At 40.2% G+C, this 16,665-nt stretch overlaps 1 protein-coding gene across 5 annotated transcripts in view; it reads right to left on the reverse strand.

Annotated features, from left to right (window-relative positions):
• cacna2d3a (calcium channel, voltage-dependent, alpha 2/delta subunit 3a) overlaps positions 1-15,796 on the reverse strand; it is a 116,427-nt gene extending 100,631 nt beyond the window's left edge. The window contains exons 1-5 of one of the 5 annotated variants that reach the window (XM_029435374.1): positions 15,709-15,796; positions 9,023-9,088; positions 8,833-8,947; positions 6,251-6,313; positions 4,012-4,093 (exon numbers count right to left, since the gene is read on the reverse strand). In XM_029435374.1, the coding sequence (XP_029291234.1) occupies positions 4,012-4,059 (48 nt within the window). In that variant the 5' untranslated portion in view covers positions 4,060-4,093; positions 6,251-6,313; positions 8,833-8,947; positions 9,023-9,088; positions 15,709-15,796. Of the gene's footprint in view, positions 1-4,011; positions 4,094-4,531; positions 5,077-6,250; positions 6,324-8,832; positions 8,948-9,022; positions 9,089-15,708 lie in introns of those variants that run through there. The other 4 variants (XM_029435372.1, XM_029435375.1, XR_003832509.1 and 1 more) reach the window with 4 other exon arrangements.
• Between the last annotated feature and the right edge of the window lie 869 nt (positions 15,797-16,665).

Raw genomic sequence — 16,665 nt, forward strand, 5'->3', positions numbered from 1 at the left:
ATGGGAAAAATAAATATAAAAATAAATACATATTTCATTTTTTCTGACTTTGTTAAAAGATTTTAGTTGATGCTCACACATTTATTTGATCAGTGATAACAAGCGTATATCTTGTAGCCAAAGCTGATGACTACAGCAGTGTTCTTCTCCTCCCTCTCTGTAATTCTTTCTCTCTATACTCCATAAATCCAGCATGTGCATGTTGTGCGTCTCTTCACTTCACTGAACAACTTTAATATCTGGTATATATGTTTCATCCACCTCTTTTCTTTTCTTTTCAACAACTCCACTATTCTTCTTTCCCTCTTTCTTTAGAAATATTGTCAACATGTCAACATGTCAGTTGCTCGCTTGCTGCTTTATACTCTTTGGTGGTAAAGGATAATGGTATGGCACACTATACATGCACACACACCCTGACACGCACACACACACACACACACACACACACACACACTATTCTTCCCCACCCAGGCAAATCGATTCCAGCATAATCTTGTCACACATCATTACACCTTCCTATCATCCTCTGATCTTTTGCTGTGTATACGGTGTGTGTATGTTTGATTGAGCATGCTTTCAAAAGATATGCAAACTTAACATACACACACACACACACACACACACACGCTGCAAACACATACGCCTGCTGCCTACAGCTCATGATTTTAAAAATAGGAAAGCAGACATGCACGGATAACTTGAAGCCAGCCGCTGTGGCGATCCCACTGAATGATCATTTGTCTTATATCTTCCATTACCAAGAGGCATGAAGTTATTTCAGCGTGGCATAATGTCCCACTATTTTGATTCCAGAGAGCCATAACATCAGTGAAGTGAAAACTAGTCCAGCCAACAACACACACAGAGACACAGCCATCACAGCCAGGCTGGCTCATATAGACAGGTTGCTCAATGATACATGAAATTAAAGATTTTCACAGAATAGCAGTGAAGAGGGTAAAACACACACAGCTAATTCTAACCATCAGTGGGAGATGTTTAATGTGTCTCAAACACAAGTCTCCTGTCCTTTGTATGGGTAGTGTACACAGTTTAGTGTGCAGTGTTCTACGCGCTCATGTATTGTACTTGTACAATTAGTGATGAGTATACTGCTAACGTCGGATTTGTGTAACAAATTGAAGGAGTTATTGATCACTTTTTTCATTCTTCAGGGACACACAATTGTACACACACACACACACATATGCCCTGACTGGTATAACCTTGAAAGGAGACACGTTTCCGATGGATACAGGAAACGGGCTGTGGCGTGTAAAGGGAGGACCGATCAGGACGGGAGAGGAGAGGAAAGAGGAGACGGAGTTTGGATGAAAGGCCAAATCTGGTCCAACTGCATTCTTTTTTTTTTTTTTTAAAGATGTAAGATATTTTGAATGTTGCCTATGGAAACAGCAGGAAGAAAATCTGCCTATTTGAACGGAAAGAATATTTTCAAATATTTAGATTAACATAATTTCTGTACCCTAGGACTTTCTGTGAATTATGTTGTTTTCCAATTTATTTTCAAAATGACTGGAATAATCTATATAAAATGATCTATGAAAATATTACATTAAGTGACTAATGTATTTGGATTAGGGCTGTCATTCAATTAAAAAGAATCAAGCCATTTCTTCATGCTTTTATGTTAACACTTTTGCACTTTTTAAGAATATCTCTCATTCAAGATGATTACATTGGAAGTAAATGAGACACAATAGGTGCAAGACTTTAAAACTACTGTACAGAAATTATGACAAAACATAAAACCTTACGAGCTGTGTTCATAGTTACATTTCTTCTGTGGTTGCTTAACGGAGATTTGTGTTATGTACCGATCAGGTTTGTGCATCGTCATCAGGCAGCTTTTTAATAATTTAACTACCCACCTACTGGTTCACCCTTTTTCCCCCTTCATAATATTTCACTGAAAAAGATGGTATGCATATTATATGTCAATAAATATAAACATATTTTAAATATATATACTTTAAGCATATTTTCATACATAATACAATTTGTAAAGTTTTGATATGATGGTACACAACAGATTTTTAAAATCAAACATACCATAATGTACTGTAAACAAAATGAAAATAACTCTTTGTGTCTATTTATGTATCATGATTCAGGTTAGGTTGCACGCATGGTGAGTGTGTGTGTGTCTGTGTGTGTCTGTGTGTGTGAGACTCACGCAGAGGTATAGTTATTTCCAAGGGAGTTTTGTTATGCTAGGGTCAGCGAGATAAGTGAAGAGAGACTGAGTCCATCTGTCACACACACACACGCACACACACACACACACACACACACACACACACACACACACACACACACACACACACACACACACACACACACACACACACACACACACACACACACACACACACCTTGGTCTTTTCTCCTCAGTACCATCCTCCTCCTCTATGTACAACAGTGTACATCCCCCGTTCTTTCTGCCTGTTTAAAAGCATATGTGCCTTGAGGGGAAATGTGGTCCCTCCTCAGCGTTCCTGGACAAGAGCTACTAGACTGTACCCGATACACAATAAGGAAAAACATACAGGACACTGTGACATGCTGCCAAAAGCCTGCGAGTGAATGAATGTGTGCATTTATACACCCTGCACATCTGACGATACTGTGCGATCCAGCAAGTGGGCACAGTGAATAACACTATACTTGCAACATACCAGTTTGGCGTCAAACATGCACTTTTCCCACATAGAGGTCTACAGTCTTTTCTTTGCTCAATTAACCCTGCGGCCTTCATTTGCATTTCATAAAAAGGTCGTCACTCTGTGGGAGGGTTATCTTCTTTTTGGAGGCAGAAAATGAGGAGAAGGGGGAAGAGTTTTTTATCCTATCAAAAAAGATAACACCACTCCTCTGGCTTCTGATGAAATCCACGCTACAGGCCCATGTGTGTCTATGTGACTGTGCATGTGCAGTGTGTGGTCATGTGCATACATTTATGTGTGTGGGAGGGGGGGGGGGGGATTCTGTATGTGTGCACTCTGTATGTGTATAGGGCACATGTGTTTGTGTGTCAGATCACTTGTTTGGCCCGTGTGACATCTAACTGCAGCCTCTCACCACAGTGGGTCTTCGCCTCCACCCGGGACCCTGAACTGATGGCCCCAAGCACAACATTGTGTCTGTGCACTGGCACCCGCTGAGAGGTTAGCTTCAGCTTGGCCCTTTATCCACCGGCTATCCATTAACCAGTTTTAACTCATGCTTCATCAACTGACTCTCCATTAGTAAAATTTGCATTCCATCACACTCAAATATTGCATTAATGCTACAAAGCAGGGTGGCAAAAGCGATGGGAACAGCTTGCAGAGAGGTACGAAAAGAGGTAAGGGGGTGTTAAAAATGTGAGAGACTTTCAGTTACTAAGCACTTTACGGAGAGAATATCTGTGTGTGTGCACGCATCTGCTGGAGAGCTTGTGAATTGGACACCTATTTAAGAAGAGCATGTTCTGAATAAGCTTTTAAATCTGTGCGTACCTAGTCGACATGCATTACCGATTCTCAAGTGCCTAAAAAGCACTGGATCCTGCGGTTTAAGAGATGAAGAGTGACATTTCTCCAAATTCAAAAATGACTCAACAGCAATCATTTCCTCTCATAAGCTGCTAGTTTCACATCCACACAGCAATTTGAAAAGTCTCTCAAAAAAGTATCTTTAAGCATTTAAATAAACAGTTACTTTACCCACAGTATCACATAATTGCAAACAAATTAATCTATCCATCTATATCTAGAGTACAGTGTGTGTCCCGAGGTTAACTTACACACTTTTATAATAAAAATAAAAAACATATTTCAACGAAAGTCTCTTCTCCACCCAAATATTTTGCAAGAGTTAAAAGTGCCTACAAGAAAACCCTGCTCGAGTTCAGTCGTGTGGACATTTGAATAAGATTGTAAGAGTATTGAGGTTCCAGAGTGTACTTTCAATTTGACACCTGAAGTTGACAATAAAACTGCTCACCTTCTGCAGCAGCTGGGAGCCGGAGTACTTTGCTGAGATGGACTTCATCTCCCCACCAAAAGCTGAAGCCCACAGCTTCACCCTGCAGATAGCACACATTACACACAGACAAGCCAGAAATCAGAAACAGTTTAAAAAAAATATATATATATATATATATATATATATATATATATATATATATATATATATATATATATATATATATATATATATATGGGCCACAACTTATCCCGCTGACTTAAAAAGTGCTCACTAGTCTGCTTTTTTACAGATATTGCAAGACTGCACTTATTTGCAACTGTGCCAATTTTACATCTTACTAACAAAAAGACAGACCTTTGGGGGAAAGGGAAGCATCAACCTCAATACACATTTCATTAAACAGCAGAGAAAAAAACAACAGGTCGCAATAAGCCTTTAAATATTTGTGGACTCATACAGCTGGGAGTATTTTATGCTTTAATTTCTGCTTTGAAACTTGGAGATTCAAGTGATGCGTTAAAGAGCATCTACTTACACGGACGGAGGGATGCTTTGGTGGGTGCCTCCCACCTCAGTGACCCTGATGCTCAGAGTTGAGAAAAGTAAAATCAGACACGCACACCACGCACTGGAAACCACACAGCTCCGATCCGCCTGCATCTTGGGCAAAATACCCTCCCTATGCGCACAGAGCGAGTTTTGGGCTTATGCTGCCACCGTGGATTTTTTTTCCCCCTCCAGAGAATCCAAAAAAAAGAGGACAGAAAAGGGGGAAAATGGAGGAAATCAAAAGTCACCTATGCTGTCTGATAAAATCGTTCATGGCAATGTGTTCAGCTGTTCTTGGTGCGGGACGCGGATGAGCGATGCGCCTTGGCAGGATCCTCAGCTGTGTGAGTTATCCAAAGTGCCGCGGTGTGGCCCCGCTGACCGGTGCGGTGCACACGGCTCTGCTGCCCGGCGGAAAGTCGAGCTCGACTCCTCAGGCAGGGAAAGTCCGCTCAGTCGCTTTGTTTGACCGACCTCACCCGCAAAGAGCAGAGAGTGGAGGTTCAGGGGAAACCGGGGAGATCATCAAACGATGCAGCGCACAAGAGCACGCCTACTCGTCTTGAGTGATGCAACTAGCCTCCTCTCTCACTCTCTCTCTCTCTCTCTCTCTCTCTCTCTCTCTCTCCCCTTCTCCCTCTCTCTCGCTCTCACTTTCTCTCCTCCTTACTCTCAGGATCTGAGCATGCTATTATTGTTGTTGGTGAATTACGCCATACTTCTGCCTCTCTCTCTTCCCCCCTTAACCCCTCCCCCCCCCATCCCACTCATGGGCTCTAACACAGGGCTATAATAGCTAGCCTTTAGCTTTCATATTAGATCAAGTCATGCACTGTATGCCCAGTTCACTGAAGCAGGAATTACTGCCGAAGTGCTGACAAAAGACAGAGAGGGAGAAAAGAAAGTGTGTGTGTGTGTGTGTGTGTGTGTGTGTGTGTGTGTGTGTGTGTGTGTGTGTGTGTGTGTGTGTGTGTGTGTAAAAAGACAGAAGGAAGTGGGGATGTGCAGCCTCTTGGTGGAAGGACCACATGATAAGTCAGTTATGCAGCACAAAAGCATGTTAATTAAATGCACTTTGCAGCAGCGATGTGGCAATGGCAGTATGTGGGCATATGGGTTGTAAAGGGGATGACGGCCCCCAGGCGACAGCCCCCAGGCGACGGATTGTGTTTCACACAGAGTTGGAAGGATTCTGGCAAAGCACTGGAACGGGATCAACACGGACTGAATAGCCTCTCTCTACCGCTGCAGAAGTGGCGCCCTTTTGATTGCACACCGCCCTCTTTCACACTAGAAGACTCACCTTTCACATATGTGGGTCAAACATCAATATGAAACAGCAACTTGGTTAGTCAAACCCACAAAACAACCACAGTTGGTCCAGACCCCTCATAGGAGTCGCTACATAAAAGTAGAGTCAACATCACATTACAGACTTTTCTAATTTAGAACAATAAAAACTCAGCATGTGACAAACTGCCTTAAACCAACTGATGCCATTATTCTGAATATTTCGATATCTGGGGCGTCTGTCTGAATACTATTTTAGTGGTTTTAAGTTCAAGTAGTCGTCATTGTTTTAAAAGCAACAGCACAGTAGTGGCAAAGTCAGACACTGAGGTTGATGATTGCTGGAATACACAAACATGTAAACACGTTTTAAGCAACATGAGAGAAACTTTGAACATCTTTTACACCTGTTTACCTTCTTGTTTCTGAGCGTCACCTCTTCCTTATCCGTTTCTGTCTCGGCACGTTCATACTCTATCTGTTGTTGCCTGACAGAGATGGTAGAGATGACATGCAGCAATAAAGACAGGTTTCCTGGAAACTTTCAAAAATAAAACAAAGAATATCAGCTGTGGTAGTTGGACTGATTTTCTTTACTGAATGGGAGTTTTTTTATCTACAAGGCTAAAGTGTCTCCGGAGAGTTCCTGGGAGAGAAGTGTTATTGTGTAAAGTTGAGGGATATTACTGAGCGAGAAGCAGGGCTTCACTTGACAGAGCTATGTGGTCTAATTGAGTTACAGTAAGTATAGAATAAAGGAAAACAGCTGTGCAGATTTGTTGAAGGAAGTCTTTGGTTTCAGGTCTGGAGGGATATGGATAAGTTATTTATGTCTTCCCATGTTCTTATTTGTTTTTCTTTCTTTATTCCTATACTGGTCCTTATTGCTGTTGTCCCCTCCAGAAGTCTTTCCTCCTCATCTTGTTTCCAGTAATTATTTACCATGTTGAGTATTAGTGTTCACAGAAAGGGCATGTCTAATTAAAGTTGTAATTTGAAACAGAATGGAATAATCCTTTATATGTAGCTGATGTTTCAATGGAAGAAGAGCAAATTAAATGGCTCTAAAGTAAAAAAAGAAAGTTTTTTTCTTTCCGTCTCAACTCCTTTGAGATAACACAATGTAATACTACTCATGTCCCATGGGACCCCCATACACCATCCCATTAGTCCCTCATGATTCCCAATTTATTGTTATAATAGCTTCTAGCCCTGACCCAGACGACACAGCTAGATTGGAGAGAGAATAACATTGTTCAAGTGATATTATTAATTGACATAAAAAAATCTTAATATAGTTCCATTAAGTAGCGAGGAGCCAACTACTAGAGGCGCGTCTCAGGAGATTTTCTGGATGGATGGGGCGTCGAGGTAGGAGGCTAAAGTCTGGATTAGCAAGGGATTCTTTTACACATTATAGTCAACCTTGATAACCGATGGGTTGTATGCAGTCGCCATGGGGATGAGGTTATTAACGTTGTGAGCGAGACATTAACAAAATAAAGCATAGGATTTATTAATGTATTCATAGATAATAAAGTCCTGCACACACATACACTTCATGAAAAAAAAGTGCGGGAGAATTAGTCATGGGTCACATCAGAGGGAAAAACATCAAAGACTAATGACCCAGTACTCTTTTCCATCTTCACACGCCCCCGACCCCTCGTTTCTCCTCTAACCCTCCATTTCCTCAGTGCTGAATGCTGTAATCACATCTGATTTTGGAGAGCAGAGTGTACCCAAGCTGCTGGTAAATGCTGTATCTGGCATTTCAGCTAAGAAATAAAAGTTTTTGATGGTGCACAATCTTTACCAACCAAAAGTGACCCCCCCACCAACGTAAAACCTGCAGCTTTAAATACGATACAAGTCCTTTTCTTTATATCAATTACATTTCCTACCACTTTTGAATACTCACCTGAATGCCTGATGCCTGTTTTGTCACATTGACTATATGTTTTCTCTTTATTCTGAGAAAGTTACATTCTCAGATTACAGTTCTGACAAAGTTACATACAGGCGAGATTATGCTTTGTGCCGTTGGGTGTCATTATTACGTGCACACCAGTGGATTATAAAGCATTTGAGCGTCATTTTAAAACATCCGAATGATTGTTGTTTGAATGTGGAACGACTGTCCCAACTGTTAAGGAGTCTGATCTAATTGTTCACAAACTAATGTGATGCCGTAAAACAACTATAAGATGATGCTTTCTCCCCAAGAGGAAAATGTCCTAAAAGTCTTCGAAACAATCTTATACGAATTAAATGAGACTATGAACAGCGTGAGCGCTTCATCACTATGGCCTTGTTTCCTTCTCTGATGTCCTTAGTTTGACCTAAGGCCTACCAGCTATCCTGTATTTCCAGCAGCTCATTAGCACCAAGGTCACATCTGCATACCATTACAGAATAAAGGAGCAGTGAGAAAGAAAGGGGTTGGCGTACTGGCATGATTAAACTGGATATGATGATACTTTCAGTGAGCATATATGATTTTACAGTACCTTTTTATAATGCTTCTCAAATATATAGTTTTCTTTTACTGGACTACTGTAGAAAATCTTATGCCCTGCCACTATAATAGCTACATTTAGGGGAGATGTTAGCAGCAGAGTGGCAGGCTTTGATGATACATCACAGGGTTTTTTAGTGAATTGTACCTTTGACAGATCTGATCAAACTGAGAGTTGTTCCCGACTGTGGTAATCAGAACCAGATAGCTGCCACTGTTCCCTGGTCTTTAGTAGACATCTAGTCACTTATCGTCGATTCTATCCGTTAACTCATGGGATGACATTGTTACATTTTACAGCTAATGCTGAGCCAAAGTATCTCTGTCCAGGTTGGTTTGTATTTACACTAGGAGGCTGTGTCTGAGTGTGAGCATGGATGTTTTTATCTGTATAGACAGTGATGGGCTCTCTCCCATTAGTGCCTGGGAATTTCAAAGCACACCATAAATAATTCTTTGTTACCAGGCTCAGAACTCACCTTGCTCCAGAAATACCTCCCTTAATTCAATTAATAATGAGATGCCAAAGACTTTCCTCCATCAGCACGGCCAGAGAAACAGACGACTGTATTTGATGAGCTGGAACACAGCTGCCTGTGGAATGTGCACCGTCATGGATCAAAATATCCACCGCATGCAAGATTCATGGAAAACAAGAACAAACCGTACCAAGCTTTGTCGGGACGAACAGCAGGGGGCGTTGGCACGGAGGTGAGTTTATGTCTGATGTATCACCTGTGAAATCAGGACAGAGAATATGAATGACTACTGGGCCTGTACAAGTAAGTTTCTTTGAAAAGGAATGTTTGAAGCAGATGGAAAGTGAATGAAAGCTTTTGGGAGAAATCTTTTCCAATAGTGGCTGTCAACATACAGTACACTGGGTTGAATAGATGAGTAAAAGGCTTATGCACAGAGATTAAATTGGGTTCCTCCGGTGCTGGTGAAAGGTAGCCTAATTTTCCAGACTGGCGTCTTTTCTTTAGAAAATTGCTGTGGATGTTTAGATGCCATTATAACACTTTTAGAAAGAGTGAGAAAGGTTTTCTCTACAGGGCACCATTCAGTCCCATTTGGGGAGCTTCTCATGATTTATAATATAAAATATAAAATATAAAATATATTTATATATATAAAAATATATATATTTATAAAAAAAATAAAAAAATATAATACATTTGTGAAAAAACACATTTTAGTTTGTAAGATGAGAAGTAGTAGTAAGTGGTAAAAGTTCAGAATTTCCTCCTGGGATAAATGGTGCAAGACACTATCTATCATCATGGATAATGTTCCCATTTTCTCTGAAACTTCCACCTGAGAATATCTGCATATCTGGCCTCGGGCACAAGCAGAATGCAGTTAGCAGCTGTTTAGGGTCCTAAAGCCTCCGGGAGCAGATTAGAAATTTGAAGTCCATTCAGTTTTTTTTTAATAATGCAGGCATTTAAATGAATGATCTTTTACTGTTTTATGTTTGCACTTTAGTGAACTTAAGCGAACAGATATTGTTCAATCAAACCTTCTGCTTAGGGACCAAATGGCTTGGGCCGTGTTGATATTTCTTCTCACAAAACACTAATATCCATCGTGATTTCTTCAAGCTTTGTAGCTATAAAAGAAGCGCTTATTCAAAAAGGTTGTATAATATCTTAACACTTTAAAGTTCCTGCTAACAACAAGGTCATTTGGTGTCTGAGATCTTCTTTAAGGTATTATCTAAAATATACTGTATTTTAAAAGGTGAAAAAATCACTATTGTGTCTTTCTTTGTATGTTATTGCATGATCACATGTTTGACAAATGCTTGAAAGATTAAAAAAAATAGCTGTTAAATTAACCAGTAAGTAAAAGAAGGGACAACCTCGTGTACAGGTGACAGATCGGGAGGAGACACAGACCTCCACAGTTGCACTGCATCTGGTGTCTTCTGACAAGCGGTCAATAATGAAAGAAAGAAACAGATTGTTCAGCAAAAGAAAAAAAAAAAAGAGAGAGCGAGAGTGAAATGAGTGCTTTGGGCTTTCTTAAAAGGACCAAAGATTAATTTGTCATCGAAATAATCTACAGAATGAGACGCATATTAGTGAACATAATTGTGTTTAAAAGCAATTATACACTAGTCATTTCCTTTTTTCAGAGATAACAATCAGAACATTGAGCCATTTATGAAAGAGAAATGACTGCAAGTCCCAGAATGGAACTGTGGGTATTGTGACCCACAGAAGTTGACAAAGAATGTCATGAATCCCAGAAATACTGGCATTGCATTGTGTTAAGACTCGGGATAATCTATGTGCTTTCTATGTCATTCAAAACGACTTTTCTATCTCTTTTGTGGAGACAGTAATAGTACCTTTACTTGTGAACCATGCTGAGCAGAAAGAGAGGATGTTTGGCAAACATTCACACTGACCATGACTTCCCCCCCCCCGTACGTCGTAGAGGATATAGTTCCCCACCACCAAACTGTGTGGCAGCTACAAGAACCTCAATTAGCCAAGTAATTAGGTCATATATCAAAACAATGAAGCGCCTGGGTGAGGAGGGACAGAGCTGGTTGGAGAGGAGATGAAAGAAGCAGAAGGGGATGGATAGTGTTTAACGAGGAAAGGGGGAAACAAGAACGTATGAGAAGATGAAAAAAGGATGGAGTTACAGAACACAGGTGAAAGGACGACATGGAGAGAGACTGGAAGAGACAGGGGGAAGCCATCTGCTTTTAAAAGGCTTAAGCATAAATGCTTCAGACAGACAGGGCCGTAAATTCAAAGCAACCGGAGCATGGTATGACAGAGGTAGAGAAAGAGCAAGATTTGTCGGTACATATAATCTGGTGTTTAGAGTGTGTCTTGTTGGAAATCAGTGAGTGTCGCCCTGGTGACAAATCATGGGTGCCCATATGCAAAAGGCTGAGTCCTTGTCGCAGCGGCCCGAGCTTTGAATGCCACCCGTGGCACCTTTGCTGCACGTCGTCCCCTCTCTCTCTCTCTCTCTCCCCCTTTCATAATCTCATGATGTCCTATCAATAAAGGCACAAAAAGCCCAAAGAATAACCTTCAAAAACAGAGAGTACTACATCATTTCTGAAACGAGCGCACTAGGATATCAGCGTGTCACTTTCAGAATATAATGTGTCTGTGTATGTATGCCTGTGTGCATGCATGACCATCCATCCATTCTGTCTCCTTGTCCCTTCTTCTAAATTGTCATGTCTGCACTGCGGGTCTCCAGGGGGCCAAAGCATCTCATAGCTCACACTTTACACAGTGTCCTCACACTGGGGTTGTGTTCAGATGCAGTAGGTAAACAAACAGAAAGCAGGGAAAGTGCTGAATGTGAGAGATATACATACACACACACACACACACACACACACACGCACGCACACGCGCACACACACACACACGCACGCACACACACACACACACACACACCTTCTTAAACGACAGTAATACTAAAAGCACTGTGACAACATGCATAATTAAAGGCACTTCACCTAAAAATAGAAGGGTGGGAAGAGAGAGTATGGGAACAAGATATGAGTAAGAAACGAGAGAAAGACAGAGAGGGGTAACGGAGAGCTGACGGATGTCCACAGCAATTACAAAGCAGGGAAAGAAAATCCAATGTACAAATTGTGTGGATAGTCAGAATTAAGTATTAGGGAGTAAACTTGTCAATTTTCTATTCAATCTTCAAACAGTGTGGATTGACTCAAGCAGCTGTCTGATTGCCTTAAAGAAAAGACTTGATGGGAGAGGTGGCTTCATTATGTGGAGGAATAACAGGCAGCCGGGGAAGACGTCTGTGATATTTGCATTATTTTGTGTAGCAGATTAAAAATGGCGCTAAAATGATCTACATTCGCAACATGTTCACAATTGATTTGCCCAAAGCAAGCCATTTCATTTTACATTTCCCAGCCACTTCAATTAAAGAAAAAACACCTTGCTGTTACAAGTCCTCTCCTTACCCCCATTATTCTCTGTCTCGTCTTTATTCCCCCCCCCCCCCCCCCTCCCATCATCCGCTTATTTCAGATATGCAATCTCCTCTTTATCTTTTTCTTGTGTTTCGTTGGCCGTGCCTCAGTGCACCTTATTAAAATGTATATTTTCAAATCATTCTTCAAAGGCGAACTGTTTGCAAAGAGAACCAGAGCCATGCCCCATGTTACAGGAAATTACAGTGAGACTGAGAAGATAGCCCACCTCTTTCTGTGCCGTCTGCTCTCTCTGTTTTGGTTTGCCAACATTGTGCGACACAGCTGCAAATCACGTGACAAAACACTGGATACTTTCATATATTGGCTTATCATCGTTTCTTCAGATTCCCAAAATGCAACCCAAGCACTTGGCACAACTGTCAAAACAACCTATTTTCAGCAAATATTTATCTCTACAGCGCTCAATCTGTATCTAAAAACCAAAACAAAATACACATATTCATAAAACAACCCAGCACATGTTTAAACAAAATGACTGAGATACTGTAGAGCAGCATACAGTGAAACTCCTCTCATCCACCCTTGGACTGTTTATTTGTTTAAGTCCCAAAGCCTAGGCTGTCTTTTTGATAACCAACTCATTTGCAATGATAACATGCCCAACAGGCTAAAATGAGGCCATTCACTGCGGCTGTGCTGATAGAGGATGAGGAACTCGGAGGCTGTGATTGGCTTGACTGTGATGTTCAATTAATAGTCAACTCGCCGAGTCCTAACGCACATCAAAGTGCCCCATTGGGCCAAATCATTGATTGACAGCGCCGAATAATCCCAGGCACGGATGGGCCGAGCAATATTATCTCTAACTGTTTACCACAGCGGACACACCAAACATGGAATATGAAGAAAAAAGAACTGAAAAGGTTAAAGAATAAAAGAGATAGAGGGAGAGTGTAGTATGCCAGTATGATTTAAACCAGGATGCTGCCACCCAGGCACTAACCAGCTGTGTAAGAAATGTGGGGACTGTGAACACGGATCCTTAAAAATGTCCAACTTTAGCCACCTACAATTCTTGGTATCCTTCCCATCTCTTGTGCTCCCAAAATGCAAAGCAGCTTAGACAGTGGGACCCCGTCACAGTTTGGCTGCAACAAAGGAGTTGTGCGGGGTACCCTGCGGGCCCTGTTCTTTCTAGCTGGCAGCTTTACATATAAAACAGGCGGGCATATCTGTCTCTGCACAGGCTGCGGCCACAAAGTCCGAATCCCCAGCTTGGAGTACTCTGAGGATCCTCGCTCTGGAGTTCTGCACAGGGAGAGATTAACAACAAACACTAAACATGACTCTTCTGTTTATGTTTAGAGAAGGAGGAAAATTATGGATCACTGAGGGAAGTTTGGTCTCCGGCTTCACTGTCAACACAAGAAATCTGCCGTTCAAAGCTGTTGATGGATCAAATTTGGAATATTTATATATTTATTCTATTAAATATGAAGCTTTAGCGCTGTGCTGCGCCGTCCAATTCAATATGAAAGATTAGTTAGTTAAGTTAAGTTATTGGCACTGACCATGGCAAATAAAAATCATTTAAATTATGTCTTTACTTTTGATTTTATAATTTATTCACAGCCAATCTTAATGTATTATAATTCATTAATTTGGAGAACAATATATCCAGAAGTGGCCAACAGAAGCTGTGACACAAGCAAACACTGACATCTAGAGCATGTAACATGAAGTTCAGATGTGAGGCACACTCAAATATAACAAGGCTATTTGAGGCACATTTAGAGCAAAATAGGATTATATGTTTAATCTGGACTGATTGAGAAAGAAACAAAATGTTGTTGTTGTTGTTTTTTTAATCATTAAATCAAACACATCCAAATTCATATGGTCAAAAAAAAAAGACCTGGGCCTTTTAAGGGGAGGAAACACCTTTAGCAATAACCTGCACATAATCTTTTAAAGAACACACAGCAGGATCCAGCTCTGTTACTGTATGGTTTACTCTACTATGTACTGAAATACTAGATCTATCTTATAGACCCTGAAATTATTCATTAGGCAACTGAAAAAAATGTAAATGTGCTTTTTATGGAAAGCTTTTATAAAATGTGTGAGGGTCAGAAACTCTTGCACTGCAAGTTAAAAACTAAATTTGTCTAAATAATAAATAAATTACCACACAAAAAAAGAAACACTTCAAAAACACTAAGCCCCACTGCACCTGGTCCTCTCTGAAAAGGATAATCTGACCATATTTGACTTCCCCGTGAGTAATGTACATTTTACAAGTGTATTGTAATACAGATTGCAGTTCTGCATTGCAGCACACATTACTGAATGCATAGTTATTCTGACCCTTAGTGGATGTATTTTTTTTTTATTTTAAAGAGAGACGCTCAATGCAATTATAAGAGTCACACAAATGATCACAACCCTCCTCAATCTACCAGTGATGTAGTAATGATGTGTACTGTACTACAATATGCAAGGTTTTTACTCACAGTGATAGTTTGTTTTCTACAATTCTGAGGTTCCTATTTTTTAGGAGTCAAAAGTTCACATTTGACGTAGCTAGCTCTGCAATATGTACTTCCATTCTGCACAGTCCCATTGTTTGCCCCATTAACCAATGAGCCAAAGGACAATGTATTATTTGTGTCTGTGTATCTGTGCAGTACTAAGTGTGCCACAGCATCTCAACAACTACTGACTAAATTGACATCAAATTCAGTACTGATTCTAAAAGGTCTCTAAAGGATCAATCACCCAAAACGTCCAGTGGTACACAAATACTTGAGTACTTTTCATAATGTACACTCCAAGAGCTTTCCTCAGGCTACCGAACACAATCTATAACACTAATTACCAGATCTCCATGAAATGTGTGGGGAATTCAAAACACCACATAGCCTACACACCAAACACTTATGTTGCTCATTATAACAATGCATTAACAAAAACAACACAGCAGGCCACCCATGGATGCACACACTACATAACAGGCAGTGTTGTGGAAGTTATTTTGGAAAAAATGTAGGGCAAAAAAAACTAATAAAATGTACGATTCTGTGAGTTGATTGTTATTGAAAAGATCCCCTTGGTGTTGGTTTATGATCCGGCATTGCAAAAATAACTAGTTAGTGTAAGGGCAAAGATTGGGTTGAAGTTAATAAGCTGTTTTTTTTGGGAATATTTCTGAAATAACTTTTAAGATACAATCCAAAAAAGCATTTTACCAAAGGTTTGCGTAGAAAACGTGGCTGAGGTCACAAACTGGGCTAACGTTAGCAAGAAAGCACTGTCCTTATCTCTCAGTGAAGGGGTGTCAACAAAACTCAGGTGATGAGGAGAACACGCCATGTAAAGTTACTGGACAAGACAACTCTGGGGTTACCTGTGGCTTGCTGCTCGTCTTTTGTTTGCCGCCTCCGCAAACTTCCGCCTGTCAAGAGAAGAAACTGACTTCAACCCTGAATCCAACTCCGGGAAAGGTAGCAAATAAACCGACCCCCAGCAGAATTGAGTTCAGCCTGTTGGTATATATATATATATATATATATATATATATATATATATATATATATATATATATATATATATATATATATATATATATATATTGTATTGGTATGTTATCATTACTGTTTATTTTGCTGTCACCATGTTATGATATGTTATTTTATTTATGCTATTTTATTGTACAGCACTTTGGTTGTTTTTTTAAATGTGCTTTATAAATAAACTTGATTTGATTCGACTTAAACTCTTCTTGTGATGCATCCATAACTTTAAACACATAGTTAATGACAATATAATATAATACAGTTGTAAAAATATAAAATATGTCTTCATAGGAGTCAATATAAACTTTGTCTGCTGATGAAAATCATGTGATATGATCAAAAACACCAGATTACCCACTAAATGGATTATCAACGTCGGTACACACATACACAACATACCACCAGAACCAGGACATACCATAGAACAACACTCTAATAACATGAAGTTTGTTTATTTCTTAAGGGTTTTTTGTGTCTTTTCTGCAGAACAGACAGATCCATCTGAGCAGACATGACCTTTTGGTTTGGACAGACTGCTGAACCTGAGCTGAAGCCTTCTGATCCGCCTGCTAATTGAAATAAAACAGGGTAAATACAGAGGTTAAAAATTAAACCTGTATCGTCCAGATGACAATTTACTTGGCAACATCCTGACCCCATTGTCCTTCAGTTCGTCGGAAGCCGGGTGGATCTTATTGATGGATCTTTTACGAAAGCGCCTCCAGGCTGTTGGTTTTGAGGATGCAGTCGTGGTCATGGTAGATGTCTCTTTAGGAGACACACAGCTG

Source organism: Cottoperca gobio, chromosome 7 (genome assembly GCF_900634415.1).
Source record: "Cottoperca gobio chromosome 7, fCotGob3.1, whole genome shotgun sequence".
NCBI lineage: Eukaryota > Metazoa > Chordata > Actinopteri > Perciformes > Bovichtidae > Cottoperca > Cottoperca gobio.